At 40.5% G+C, this 15,308-nt stretch overlaps 1 protein-coding gene across 6 annotated transcripts in view; it reads left to right on the forward strand.

The window, feature by feature from the left end:
• Positions 1 to 15,308, forward strand: part of cspg5a (chondroitin sulfate proteoglycan 5a) — a 65,207-nt gene that overhangs the window by 16,596 nt on the left and 33,303 nt on the right. For all 6 annotated transcript variants that reach the window (XM_037676112.1, XM_037676114.1, XM_037676115.1 and 3 more), the window contains exon 2: positions 12,925 to 13,903. In XM_037676112.1, the coding sequence (XP_037532040.1) occupies positions 12,925 to 13,903 (979 nt within the window). The remainder of the gene's footprint in view (positions 1 to 12,924; positions 13,904 to 15,308) is intronic.

Below are 15,308 nucleotides of genomic sequence, written 5' to 3' on the forward strand. Positions count from 1 at the left end.
ATCTGTCTGTCCATCCATCCATCCATCCATCCATCCATCCATCCGTCCATCCATCCTTCCATCCATCCATCTGTCTGTCCGTCCATTCATCCATCCATTTATCCATCCATCCATCCGTCCATCCATCTGTCCGTCCATCCATCTGTCCGTCCATCCGTCCATCCGTCCGTCCATCCATCCATCCATCCATCCATCCATCCATCCATCCATCCATCCATCCATCCATCCATTTATCTGTCTGTCCGTTCATCTTTCCATCCATTCGTCAGTCCGTCCATTCATCCGTCCGTCCGTCCGCCCATCCATCCATCCATCCATCCATCCATCCATCTTTTTTACCTTTCTGTTCCTCCTGAATCAACTTACTTTATTGGACCACAGAAGTTTCTTCCAGGAAATAAATTGTACTTTTAATTATGGCTAAAAAACATTTAGTCTCAATCTGTACAGACCGACTGCAGATAATATTATACGTCCTTTATTTACCACTCCCTCTGCAACATCTGTTTTATACTGTATTTCTATTTATCTCATGATATATAGTTAAACATGTGAAAAGATTTGACCTTTTGGTGACAACACACACAGCTGTTATATTGTTTGTACAATATGACAGTTTAGTACAAACAAAAGCCTGTGAGACACCCCCCCCCCCCCCCCCCCAGTCTGGGTCACCAAACTGGCTTGAGGACCCTAACTGTCACAACCAATCAGCTTCCACTTTAAAGCTTGTCACGACCAATCAGGGTGCTCCGGGTCTGTGGGTGGTTTAATGGAGCCCCTCTTCAAAACGATTTGGGTTAAATACGAGGCAAGATCTGGGGGTCGGCAGCACGCCAGCGCTGACTAACAACATTTTGCCCCAAGGCGCCGTCACCCCCAAACACACATGCACACTCCTACCATTACGGTGACTGACACCCTGAACTGGAGGAGCTGGAAGCCCCCACCCTCAGTCACCAGTGGGTTCTGGCAGAGAACCACAGGAACTCAAAGGTTCACAGAGAAACACTGAGAGGAATCTTCTTCTGGAAGATGTTCAGGTTGTCTCATCTAAAGCGGGAGGGCAACAAACAAAGAATCTTCTATTTGTCTCATTTGGGCCGAAGCTGATCTGTCCTGGACTTGGATGCAGTCTGAGAGACAGAGCCCAGATTCTGCCAGCACATGTCCAGTCTGCCAGTTCTTCAGCTCTAATTGTATGAATAACACACGGGTCATTGTTGGCCCGGCTGCTGGCTGGAGCTTCTGGAGCACCAATGTTATAACCACGCTCTTCCGAAATAAATGACGGTTCAGAGTTCATATCTGGCAAAATTATTTCACACTTTACAAACTTCTTTCCAGTACTTAAAGAAAATGTGGAAATAATTAGACCATTCTTCATTCAATCCATTTAAAATCAACCTATTCCATCATAAGATCAACATTGTTGTCCTCAGCCTAATCCAAACAGATTTTAGCTCCACGATGAGTCACAAAATCCTCTCCGGGTCTTAAAGCTCTTCTTGTGTCACATATACACTGTATGTATACTTTATGTATATAAAATTATATAAAGTCCTTAAGTAACAAACTATACAGAAATTATTATTATGATTTGAGCTAAACTTAAAATATACATTTTTTAGAGACTTTTATAAATTCTTGAGGTTAAAATAAACAAATGATGTCTCCTTTCTAATCAAAATAAATGAATAAGTATAAAATAAGTTGCCTTTTATGTAATAAAAATATATGAGTTTTGAGTGTTAAAATTGTCATTTTGTCACTGGTTTACTTCATATTTGTTATTCAGAAGTAAAAAAAAAAAACTCATTTAGATGCCATACTCTTGACTTACTTTATTTATCCTGCAATGTTTAATAATATCAGACATTTGTTACTTTACCTTGGGAGCTTACATTTAACGGTAACTGCAGTGAAACTGAGCTGCAACGTTTGTGTAACGCAGAATTTACTTTCTAAAGTTGGATGCTTCAGAATCAGCTGTTCATCATGAAGTTTCTCTTGGTCCTTCCAGTTAGGCTGACAGGGGGCCGCAGCAGCATGGTGGTCCATGCTGCGGCCTTGTACTCCTGAGGCTGCAGGTTTGAGCTCAGGTTGTGTCTGGAAATTATTTGGAGTAAAATAATGAGCAAATCTTTCATGTGACTTCGCTTGCTGTGGCGATCCCTGCAGAAGGGAGCATCCGAAAAGAAATAATCCAGTTAGGCTAACGAGGCGCTGACAGACAGACATTTCCACTTAATTGGAGCTCAGTCTGACGATGGGGTGTGAGGATTTTGGCAGAATGACACCGCTGTGGTTTTAAAAACCGTCTACTTGAGCGCTCATCATCTGTGTGCTGGTAGCTTCTTAGAATCATAAAGATTCTTGGTTATGTTGCATCCAAGTTACTTCTCTTGGCTTGTGGAGGTGCTCGAACTACTTTTATCATAAACATCAAGTTTCAGAAACGTTCCCTTTATTGTAGATTAGCTCTTTTTAAAGCATGTGTTCACACTGCCAGCAAATCTAATCAATCAGAACATCAATGAGATTGATTTTCATCATATGTCATAAGGAACGAAATTTAAAGAGTACACACATAAGCTGCAAATTTATTTATTTATTTATTTAGCCAAATGCTCCAATAACAAGAACAAAAAACAAAACAACCTAAAGCATGTACTTTGTAAGAGGATTAGCACAAATATTAAGTTAGATAATATTATCATGCCATGAAATGTGTTTAGAGATATTATCTTATAATTCAGCTTCCGGTGTTACACCCTGACTTTGTAAATTATCAGGGAAAGAGCCACAGAATATTCATGGATTATTTTTCATTGCCAGATTTTCAGATTTTTACCCTGAATATTGGATATTTTAAGACCTACATTATATTTCTTTAGTTTTTCCTTTAATCGGTGAAACTGCATCTCTTTATCACAGTTGAGAGAATTTTCACCACAAATATGACATCATCAAGTTTTCATACTCTTTTTTGTTTTACTTGAAATACTTTAATCGCTGCATCAAACGGTGTCCTGCCTTTGAGGCCTGAATTCATCATAATAAAATCCTATAAAACTCAGAAAGTCTATGAATGGAAAACACATTACAACTGTATTTTGCTGCTGTTTTTGAGTTAACTGATAACAGGTCCAGTTTCCATTCATCTTATCTTTGATTGATCATAAACCATAGATGATTATTGTTTTCCACCCATCCTACCATCAATCCATTTTCTTTACCGGGGCTGCTGGGAGTTGGTGCCTATCTCCAGTCACTGTGCAAGAGGAGGGGGTCACCCTGGACAGGAAGAACATCCATCCCAGAGACAAACAACCATTCATTCTCTCACTCACAACTAGGGACAATTTACTTTATGCAACGATTGCGGCTACGCCCCGACACAAGGATCGAAGAGAATAGATACTCCAAATATATTTACAGTATTTATTTACAAGGTGATAAATCATCAACTGTGCCAGGGAGGGAGCTGGAACCAGTAGAAGCAGGAGTCAGATGTGGGGAGAGATGACCCATTGGTTCCAGGCAGGAGGCAGGCGAGTGGTAGGAATGCATGCAGGTAGCTGAGGAGGCACAGGAGAGCTCGAGGTCCACAGAGGAGAATCAAGGGGACACGAGGACTTCAGGGATTATACACTGAAGTCTGTTAATATTTAGTTTAACTCACAAGTTAAAGACTAGAACACTATTGGCAGGTAATGCTCCAGCGCTGACTGGATGACCTCTGCAGCCTTTTATGCTCCTGTTGCTCATCAAGCCGATGATCCTCAGGTGCTCAGATGTGGCTGCAGAGCAGAACTCCCACAGTTATGTTTATTTAGTAATTAAACAGTTGGATTTTTTTTTTTATTTAGTTTATTTAATTTAGTTACCAGTGAACCTAAAATGCATGTTTTTAGTCTTTGGGAGGAAACTGGAATACCTGGAGAAAACCCACCCCAGAAAGGCTGAAAGTCGACAGTCCTACCCACCGCTCAGCCGTGCAACCCATTACTGTTTCCATTACTGGTAATAAATGCAGAAACAGGTTAGCTACGGCTCCCAGAAACCTGTATTCATACTACAGCAACACGTGGCTGCATGCAGACAACCTGGACTTTAAAATGCGTGAAAAGCAGCTGCAAAGTTTTATTCACTCAAGAAAAACTAATTCCAGCCACTGACTGTAGTATTGACATTTTTCTAGAGCCTTGTTGCTTCAAAGATGGAGGGATCTAACCCTTTGAAGCAAAAACGACAGTACCTTTATGTACAATTACCAGTTGAATCAGGACCATACTATACTTTAATCAGACTGAAGGAAGGTGATTTTTAAGGAGGGTGACAGTGAACAGAACAAAGTTAATAAAAGATCTCTGGAGTGTGATTCATCCTCAGTAGCTGACAGATCGGCACAGTGAGAGTAAAAGTCAGAATCTGTCACAGCCCGTGAACATCTCTCTTCTGTCTTTGTCACTCTGTCTCTTTCATCAAATTTTCCCATCAGTCACAATGCATGTCACCACCCACACCTTTTGTTCCTCCTCTTCCCCCTCGTTTCTCCTCAGCACCTCGACCCATCAGCCTCTGCCATTTTCTCTTGAGTTGTGGCATCCCTTAATGTCTGCTATCCACTTTTGTACATATTAGAGTTGTTGCTGTTTTAGTAAAAGCAGCAGGAGGGGACGTTTGTTCATTATAAAGCAGAGCTTATTGCCATCAGGTGTGCGCGGTCGTCACTTGTAAAAGACAGAAACACTTTTAGTTTTATATCTTTAGTGCTTGTGGAGCATCAAGCATTGGCGACTAAAGCAAAACTATTTTTATGAGTGCATTTAAAAGAAGGAAAGTTGTGTTTTTTGTGTATTATCTTCGTGGCCTTTCAGTTGATGCATTAAACAGCAAAATGTGGGACTGCTAGAAGGATTAGCCCAGGAACGACCCTAAAAATGCTGCTTGTTTCTGATAAACGAAACCTTGGTTAAACTCGAGGTTTCCACTTGTCAGATGATGTGTGGCTGCAGCGACAGCTTCACGCTTCACAGTGACGGGAAGAAACAGTTACCACTTGACATTCATGTGCAGCGCTCCTCTGCAGGGATGTAACGACCCGAACACATTCACAATTTTACAATGCTGTTTTTTTTTTGTGTGTGGAACGGCAATGTTCTATAAATACGTATGATGGTGACTAAGCCTGTCACGATAACAAATTTTGCTGGACGATTAATTGTCTCAGAAATTATTGCGATAAACGATAATATTGTTTGAAATTTGACAATAATTAGTAATTATGTTTTGCGTGTAGTACATTTTTTGAGCACTGGATGGCAGTATAAGACTGAACTGAAGGATGGATAGTGAGGGAGCGAGCAGTGTGTCTCTTTAAGAAAAATGGGAGGGAGGACCCTTGACGTGACATGGGCTGTCCTTCCATTTTATCCAGTTCTCAAAATGGCCGACGCTCGGTGTGGTTTGAGCTCTTTAGCACAGCATTTTTCACATTAATACAAAAATCAGTAAACAAGTTCTCAGCTTCTTTTTGCAGAGAAAAACAACTTTTTACACGGAGGCACGGGTTTCAACCGTGAATTTTGGCGCTTAGACAAGACGAGGATTTTTCCCGAGGTCGGCTTGTTAGCTTAGCTCGTAGCTTAGCGTCTCAGCTTAGCTGCTTTTAATGATCCAAAAACACAATTGTGGATGGTTAAAGCAGATTTTAAAGAGAAAAGAGAAATGGAGGGGGTCAAAGAGCACCAGAGTTGAGCCTTTCTTCATCCTGGGTCTTCAGTAGAAAGAAAGAGACATGAAGAAACGATAAAGCCGATAAATGAAAACGAGGTCGATAATTTTCATTTATCATGCGATTAATTGATTTATTGTTTATCGCGACAGGCCTAATGGTAACGCAGCAGCAGAGCGTCCTCACATCTGCAGTTTCACACCTTTCAATACATCAAAACAAAAAATATATGCAAACATCTGTTAGAACCTTAAAACCTACCAGGTATCAGAGGAATGTGTTATCCTTCCATTCATCTGTTTTCTGCTGGTGAAGCAACAGGTCCTGGAAGGAAACCCAGACAACCGTCTCCCCAGCGACACTTGGAAGATCTCAAAGTGTTTATAAGCCAGAGAAAATGCATAATCCTTCCAGGGAGTTCTGGCTCTACCCCTGGGTCTCCTCCCACCAAAATAAAATCCAAAAGGAGATGTTCAGGAGGTGTTCTTATCAGCAACCTGAACCACATGCTCACCCCTTTGATGCAAAGAAGCAGTGGTTCAACTCTGAGCTCTCCTGAGGTGACGGAGCTCTAAGGCTGAGCCTGGACACCCTCTGGAGGAGGCTTGTTACTTGTATTCTTTTAGACATGATCCACACCACATGTCCATAGGTGTAAATCAAGAAATGTACCTTTTAGATCAACTGTTTCATCACAACGGACTGGAGCAACACCTTCATTCCTGTGGATGAGGCTAAAATCTGTTGCTCCATCTCCCACTACGCCCCACCGTCACTCGTAAGTAAGACTATCGATGTTTGGACTGTCCACTAAGAACAAAAACTCACCTCTGACCCAAAAGGAACACTGAGGTTAAATTGCTTAATTTTAAATATATTGATCAGGGAATATTGAGAAACCTTTGAATGACAGAAGCTTACAGGTAATTCGGAAACTGTCGACAAATCACCGATTTAAAAAATCATGAAAACAAACGAGGTTAATGAGGTTTTGATTTTTACATTTTGTTCTTAAATCAGGCACCTGAATATAGTTTCTATTGACTTTTGTAAACGTTTTTCAATACCCAGTTGTGTAAGTGAAGATTCGCTGAGCACCGAGGAGACTTTTTGAAGATTAAACTCTCTGAGGCTCGTGATCGGAGCTTAACAGAAGTAAAGATCCTCACAGATATCGTCACATATGCCATTAGGAGGAGGAGATGAGCCAAAGCTCCTTACAGGATCAAGAGAGCACCGCAGGGGATCATGATGGGAACCGCACTCCCGAACTCTGACCAGACGTTTCTCAGCCAAAACAGACAAAAATGAATAAATATCTGTGACAGTATGGATTATTTAAAAAGTGATTTATTATGATTTTTAATAAAAATGATATTTTTACCCCCTGCTTCATGGCGATCATGTAACTTCCTAGTTGCAGGATGATTGTTTAAAACTTTACCACACAAGGTGTCGGGTGATATGCATTCTTTCCCATTTTGGGTTTTTGTGGTCTGTTTGTTTTGTCTTTGCTGGTTTAGAGTTTTCTAAATCAGTCCAGTATTTACGTTTTTGTATTTTCATGTTCCATAACCACAGTTCTCTTCAGTTCTCCTGTAATTCCTGTCACACATCTGGATCTCATCTGTCAACAGTCCCCCTGTTCTCACCCACTAACAGCAGTTTTACTCATTCACTTGCATTCTGTTCAGTCTCAGTTTTTCAGAGTTTCTTTATTTATTATGTACACAGGGTCCCAGTTACACCCAACAATAAAATGTAAAAGAAAAACGGTAATAAGATCTAAGATGTGAACTAAGAAAAACATTTACTAAAAATAAGCTAAGCACTAATAGTACAAAACAATACGCCGAACAGCAGCACGAACATGAGTCTGTGTGAGCACGAATGAACACAGCCGCATGAAACATGAAACTTGATAATGTTATTATTGTTTATTATCATTATTATTATTATTATTATTATTATTATATTGTTTTGCTGCTGTTCTGCACCTCTGGCTCCTCAATCAACAATAACCAAAAAACACTACATCTAGTTTTATTTTGCAAATAAGGCACATTTATTTTTAACCTGCACTGCTTAGGTCAGGGCTGTTCAATTAAACTGCTCGGGGGGGGGGGGGGGGGGGGACAGTTGCTGAAAGCCAGCAGCTCAGGGGCCGGTCATCCAACAATTAAAGTCATGATGTAAATTAACCAAGTATTACAATGATCTGTTACCTTTTAAATTTGATTATTGCATTGAATCTTGAAATAAACAGAACCCAAAAGTGAAACTCAAAGAAACTACATTCAAAAATGTATTAACTTACAATAAAAGTTGTGATAATCTAATGTGAAAGTGTTAAAAACAAAAAAGACACACTGTGCCTCCTATTTAACACAAATATTATTCTGCCATCTCTGACCAGGTAAATCGTTACGCTTTAAAAAAAAAAAAGTTGACAGTTTGTAACGTTCCCTGAATGACCAACATGATTCAGTTCAGTTCAGTTTATTTATGAAGCGCCAAGTCACAACAGATGTCATCTCAGGGAACTGTTCCAGGTGGCTCCATTAAGAACCAGTTCTGCTCAGACCAGTTCTTCCTCAAAGGGTTCATAAATCACAGGTGAAGCGTCCACGTCCCGCTCAGGTGTGAGCTTTAAGCAGAACAAAAAGAGGCGGAGCAGAACTCAGCTTTAAAAATAAAATAAAACAAACTAGAACCAACTTTCAACCAGTTTGACACGACTGTCAACAAGGAAGAGGGCCGGCAATGGGGGAGGGGGCGTGCCAAAGAGACCACCTTAGCACCAACATAACTGGTTTGTTCCACTTTGGAGTAAGCTGTTGGAGGAAGAATCAGTTTTGTGTTGCGTGTTACCTTGACTGATGAAGCCTTCTGGATCGAAGGTGAAACGTTTCAGCACAACAACAAAAAAAGAAACTGTCCAGGTGACCTGACTGAAAGATGTTGGATAGAACCAACTTTGTTTACAGGTTGTTTTTCTTAAACAGACGGATAGATTTGTTATCCACTAAGACTTGTGGTTGAGGCAGCATCATTTTCTGTCATTTAGCATCAGCATCAATGACGAGCTCTGGTATTCCAAGTTTTCTGCATCCAGTTAGCATAAACACATTTCCACATGCTAACGTCATATAAACATTTTAGCTGTAGTTCACGGCTATGACTAAAACGTAACGTGGTTCCAGAAGCTTAACAATGAGTTTTCAAGTTTAACTTTAAATTTTCATGATCATCAGAGGGAATGGAGCAAGTTGTATTATAAGACATTTGTCACTGGTCTGGTACTGACTTACTGTATATGGAAGAAAAACAGAACAATAATACTTTGACTGGTACATTTATACCAGTTGTTACATTTCCTGATCTAAATGCTGTGACATTGATTATGTTGACTAAAGACAGTTTTTAGCCTCTGTTTTGTCAACTGGAGTCCCATCTGTCGAAAGGAAATGTCTTTGAGTGAACCAGTATCTATTATGGAGTTATCAAAACGAAGTAGTAATGCTGTGATTTTACAAAAGTCCCACCTTGAGTGCCTATTATTTAAGAGCAAGTCTACCTCAGTGACAAATTTCCCGAGAGCTATATTTTCATATTTAGGTTACAACTTTCTTACATCTGTCGAGACATTGTTTTGTCTGAAACCCACCAGGACCATCACTTCCCCCACTCCTGCAGTGCATCCCCAAATCCTTCTGCTTCTCAAACCTGTAATCCCTAATCCCAACTACTCGTCATTCAAGTACATTAGTGAATTATTTCTTTAAACCCAAAGAGGGAGCGACCCTAAAGCAGCTTTTTTGCACGAGTCGACGATGCCCCCCCTCAGATGAAGTAATCAGCTGGAGGATCCAGCCAATCGAGATTCGTTTTGTTTTAATCAGCAGACCCTTTGAGTTTAGTTCATCTTGTAGTGTTCAAACGTTCAGAGTGTGAAGTCATAGTGCAGCAGTAAAATGTTAGATACTTGGCTGGAAGTGAACTGAACCACAGCCAGAACACAACTGGAAATGTTGCCTTCTTACTGTTTTTATCACCCCATATTTTCAGTTTTTCCCTGTTTTCACACCTAGAGTTTGTGTTAAATCTGTTTCCCAAACTTAGTCAGTGCAGATTTCCCTGCTGCAACACATCTGATACAAAGATTTAATAGTTCTGCAGGAGCCTTTTGCTGACCCAACAAGTTAAATCAGGTTTGTTGAAGCAGGAAAAAATCTCAAACTGGGGGGTAAGGGTGACCAAAGAACCAGAATAACCTGCGGTCTTACTGGGTTAGGGTTGAATCTTTAGTTTATGAGATGTGTCGGTGGGTTGCAATAGACAAAGCTTTTCCTTAGTTTACACATTTCCCAGAAGAAATTGATAAGTCGTCCTGTTTTGAGGCCAACCGGGGAGACAGATTCAGATAATTCACAATTGTTGATCTATTCAGGCAGACTATTTTTCTTGTCAGCTTTCGAGTCTGTACTGATACTTCCAAGGTCCGAAATGGTCAGATTAGGGTGCATTCTACTGGTCTGTGCTTACGAGCCTCTTCAAGGTCGTTTTCATGCTGACAGGTCCCAAAGCTGCAGGTGGCCTGCGATTCAAATCACATTCAACTTACGGTTTAGCTCGTAAATCAGCTGATTTTGAGTCCGCCAAGCACGAACCAAACCTTCACATAGGCAGCAACCTGACGAGGGCCAAATTAGCTGCGGCCTTCTTCTTTGTATATTGATAAGCCAGGATCCAAACTACTCCAAAAACAGGAAACCTGTTATCATAAATCCAATTATATGCAATTTTGGCGTCCTTGATCGACAGCAGAGGTTGACACATCACCCCCAGAGATATATTCAGCTGCATGCGTGTCGTCTGAGCAGATGAGGGTTCTCCAGGACACTGTCGCTTTGTTGAAAATATTTTGTCATTTGTGTCGAAAGTCCAGTTGGTCAGAACCAAAACAGTAGTTTTCATTTTGGAAGATGTGTAAAAAAATAGGAGCTGCTCCAATACACAGACAGAGAGCAACAATGCAGGAGGAGAACAGGGAGAGGGAAGAATTGCGTGCGCCTCGTTAAAGAGCCAGTGAGGGAAAAAAAAAAATCAGCTTTATTTTCACATTTGACTGCAAAGTGGCCATCTCTGCAGTTTGAAGCAGTTTTACTCTGTTTTGTCTTGGTTGCTTTGATTACCACCCATTCTTCTCATGAGCACAATTGCCTAATCATAGTTCCAGACTGCCAAACTTACCATTCAACAATTGTATTGTCTTAGTTAATATAAATATAACTACACATTATGTGATGTTTTGGTTTCTAGCTCTTGTGGCTGTGCAGCAGTTATTTTGGACATACAGGCATCAGAAAGAAGCTTAGTGGACATGATGCTTAGAATGAAATTATGTTTTAAGCCCGCAGTGAGAAAAAAAGGCATTCTGATTCTCAAATATGAGCAAAACCCAATTGTTTTCAAAAAAAGAGTGACTTGCAGTGTGAGACGTTCACATTGATGTGGAGGCTTATATCAGAACTAAACAGACGCACACCAAGGTGACATCTTTTTCTAGAAGGTTTGTGGTTATTTCAGCTGAAAAGGCCACATCTCATCCCAAACCAAACATATGCTTTATGGTAACATTTTACAATAAGGTGCACAAAATTTGCTTAACTACTAGGGAACGCCTAAGGAACAAATCAGGAGTTAATGGGTAGTTAATCAATACTTACTGGGAAACACACAGCCAAGCCTTATTAAAGGACTACTGGTTAGTTACCTTGTAAATAAAGGGGAACTAATGAAGAACTAATGGGTAGTTACCAAGGAAACCAAAGAGGAACGAATCAGGAGCTTATAGGGAGTTAAGCAGTACTTACTGGGGAACACACAGCCAAACCTTATTGGGGGACTACTGGTTAATTAATTTGTAAATGAAGAGGAACTAATGAAGAACTAATGGGTAGTTACCAAGGAAGCCAAAGAGGAATGAATCAGAAGCTAATGGGTAGTTAAGCAGTACTTACTGGGGAACACACAGCCAAGCCTTATTGGGGGACTACTGGTTTGTTACCACAGAAACAGAGGAGAAATTATCCAGGTGGGTTCCGAATAAACCCTGCACCAGTGAAGTCACAGCTCATAATTGTCAAAAACCTGTTTCTTTGTGATTACTGATTTTATTACCCATTAGCTCCTGATTCGTTCCTGTTTAGTTTACTTGATAACTACCCATTAGTTCTTGATTAGTTCCTCTTAATTTACTAGGTAACTAACAAGTAGTCCCTTAATAAGACTTGGCTGTGTGTTCCCCATTAAGTACTGATTATCTACTTATTAGCTCCTGATTAGTTTTTCTTTGGTTTCCATGTTAACTACCCATTAGTTCCTGATTAGTTCCTCTTCATTTCACATGTAACTAACCAGTAGTCCCCTAATAAGGCTGGCCTGTGTGTTGCCCAGTAAGTACTGGTTAACTACTTATTAATGCCTGATTTGTTCCTGAATCGCTCCTGAGGTGTTCTCTAGTAGTTAATCACATTTTGTGTACCTTATTGTAAAGTGTTACCTGCTTTGCACAAAGCGTTTGTGTGTTTATTTGTGTGCCTGCAGTCCCAGTCTGTCTCCTGTTAAAATGTATGAAGCATCATGAGGAGAAGCTGAAACGACAAATCCTTCATTTGCTTCTTTATCTTTACTGCAAAACAACCTCACTGTGCGTGATAGTTATCTGTTTGACAAGATGTACAGAAAACAGGAACTCAAGTAGGTCTGATGCATGCAAAATACTTTTTTTAAGAAGTTCGAAATGAAACTTTGATTTTTCTTAGCATCACCTTGCTATCCTAGATTTGACTCCTGGCAGGTGTGAGTGTACACAAATCCTAGATTTCCCATCAAAAAGAACCTCTAGAAGTAAAAGGCAACACAGATCTGTCAGATAACTTTTTCAGCTTTCAGTCCAGGCTTGATCAACAAAGCTTAAGCGACAGCTTCTGGCAGGCACTTTGTTTATTTCAGCCACAACACCTGTAACTTTGACTGACTGAAGTGTAGAAGGCGTTGCCTGTTGGAGCAGTCAATACATCTGATGACAGTAGCATGGAATGAATTACAAATAAAATATTTATTTCTTTAATTCAGATTAATTGATACTAAGATTTTTTTTTATTGCTGTTTGCGTGCAGGGGCTCTCGCTGGGACCAATGATACCGAGACAGAGGACAAAGCCAACATCACCTCTCCATTTATCGAGGAGGATGGGCCAGGAAAGTTGAACGAAGTTATCACCACGGTAACAGGAATGAGCAACTCCGCCACCTCTGACCCGATCAGCACTGTGAACCCGAGAGCGGGCCGGGCACCACGTGGAGACAAGGAGGACGACCAGAGCAGCGGCATGTTCGGTGAAACGCTGGTTCCCACGGTGGAGGAAGTGAGCGTGGTGGCACCGCCTCAGATCAGCCCTGATTCGGCTGAGACGGAGCACCTGTTGCCTAGCAGTCCACATGTACCTGAAGTCATGGAGGGAGAGGAGGAGAGGGAGGAAGAGGAGGAACATTTGCCTCACACCAGCCCACCTTGGATCCCTGCCAAGGACACTGCCATGTTTGATCTGGACCACCTAACCACCACCACTGCTGCCCCACCACCAGCCACCACCAACCCAACCAACCCGTCCAATCCAGATGTCCTCCATGTAGACTTCTTTGACCCCTCCTCCCGTGGGCGTAACCTTGACCTAGACCCTCCTTCCCCTTCATCTCTGGCCCACGAGCTGCAAGGCGGCGATGCAACTTCCTGGGCAATGCCGGAAAACTATGACTACATTACTCCCTATGAAGACGGCGTGTCCCCCACTGTCGACGAATACACCTACAGCACCACAACCGATGCTTATGAGAGTGATGAAGATCTTCGAGAAGCTGCTGGGTCTCCTGCTCGTTCCAGGCCCCGGCTCCCAGGGTCTGGCTCCTTCTTCCCTGGCATTGGCATTCCTGTACCCAGCGTTCGTGGCGCGGCAAACCCAGCCCTTTCATCTAACGGGTGCAGAGCGGGCTACCAGATGGTAAATGGAAGCTGCCGCTCAGCCTGCGAGATGCAGCCCAACTACTGCTTCAATGGAGGACAGTGCTACCAGCTGGATGGGGAGGACATTTTCTGCAGGTAAGAAGCAGCATGGAAATGTTAAACACCCTTCAAAAATTCTTCATCTTGGATCTGGATTCATATTTGATAAAATAGTTGAGCAATTACATACCAATTCTTAAATTCTTTAAAAATTTCCTGAAAATTAGTTCTCAACATTTTGAGTAAATAATCAAAATAAATAAATTAAAAGTTTATAAATTCCTTTACGAGAATAATCTGGTGTCAGCAAATAAAATAAAATCTGACACTCGGTATTCTCAGCAAGGATCTGATGACACCTGCGTCCCTTTCAGCATAAAAACAATTAATTCACAAGCAAGTTATTTCTCCATTCTTTGGTTTTATGCTTAAAATTTACTTTTTCCTTTTGAAAAGTGAAGTCAACAAAACACTTAAACAAACAAAACTAATATTCACACAAAAATTGACTTTATGACTTGTAAACATTTTATTTTCTCATGAGAATAGTCACATAGTCTTTTATTCTAAGATCTGCAAACTGCAGTAAAGTTTTTCCTCTGTCAAAGTCCCTGTATTTATAACTCTAGTTTGAGGTCAAAGGTCAAACAAATAAAGGGATTTTTTTTAATATATATATTAAGAAAATGATGTAACCCACAGAGTAGTTGGAGCTTTATATGAGCTGTCAGAACATTTGTTTCCCACCAGTTTGTTCCCTGAATGCCCCCCATGTGTTAGCATACATTCAAATAAAAAAGCTGAGATTTTAATACAATTAAAAATTTTAAGTTTTAGTTAACCAAACATATTATATTTTTATGTACGGGGAAAAAAAAACACCAATCACTGTTTAAGTTTTTCTACTTTTGTCACATTTCTTTACCATGCTGTCAGTTAGCATGCTTGTTAGCTAGGTCAGTACTGGGACAAAAGATTTTCCTGCTGTATTAAAAACACTTGCACGGATGTAATGGTTCATGTTACCAACTGGCCATTCTTCTTTCCAGAGCAGTTTATGCTCCAATGGACTACAACAGTTAAAAGTGCAATTTGTTGCCAATAAGGTGCACACGACTCTTCTACTTCTTTTGGCTTTTGCCTCTCGTCACTGCAAGTCGTCCTCCTCCATCTCACTCTGTCCTCACTCAAGTTACCTCCATGTCCTCTCACACATGCACAAGTGCACGACTGTGGAGGATGGAATGTGACAAAATTAAATAATAGAAATGTGTTATTTTTTTTCCGAAAACTACATTTAATTATTTAACGTCAATGTTTAAAATGTACATTTATTTATTTAATGGGACATTTAATTAATGAAGTGTGTATTTGATAATTTAATTGTATATTTATTTATTTGATTATGTATTGAATAATTGAATGATACATTTAATTATTTAATGGGCATTTATTGGTACATTTATTTATTAAATTGGACATTTACATTTATTTATTTCAT

The sequence above is a fragment of the Nematolebias whitei genome, chromosome 5, assembly GCF_014905685.2.
Source record: "Nematolebias whitei isolate Nwh7 chromosome 5, NemWhi1, whole genome shotgun sequence".
In the NCBI taxonomy this organism is placed as follows: Eukaryota; Metazoa; Chordata; class Actinopteri; order Cyprinodontiformes; family Rivulidae; genus Nematolebias; species Nematolebias whitei.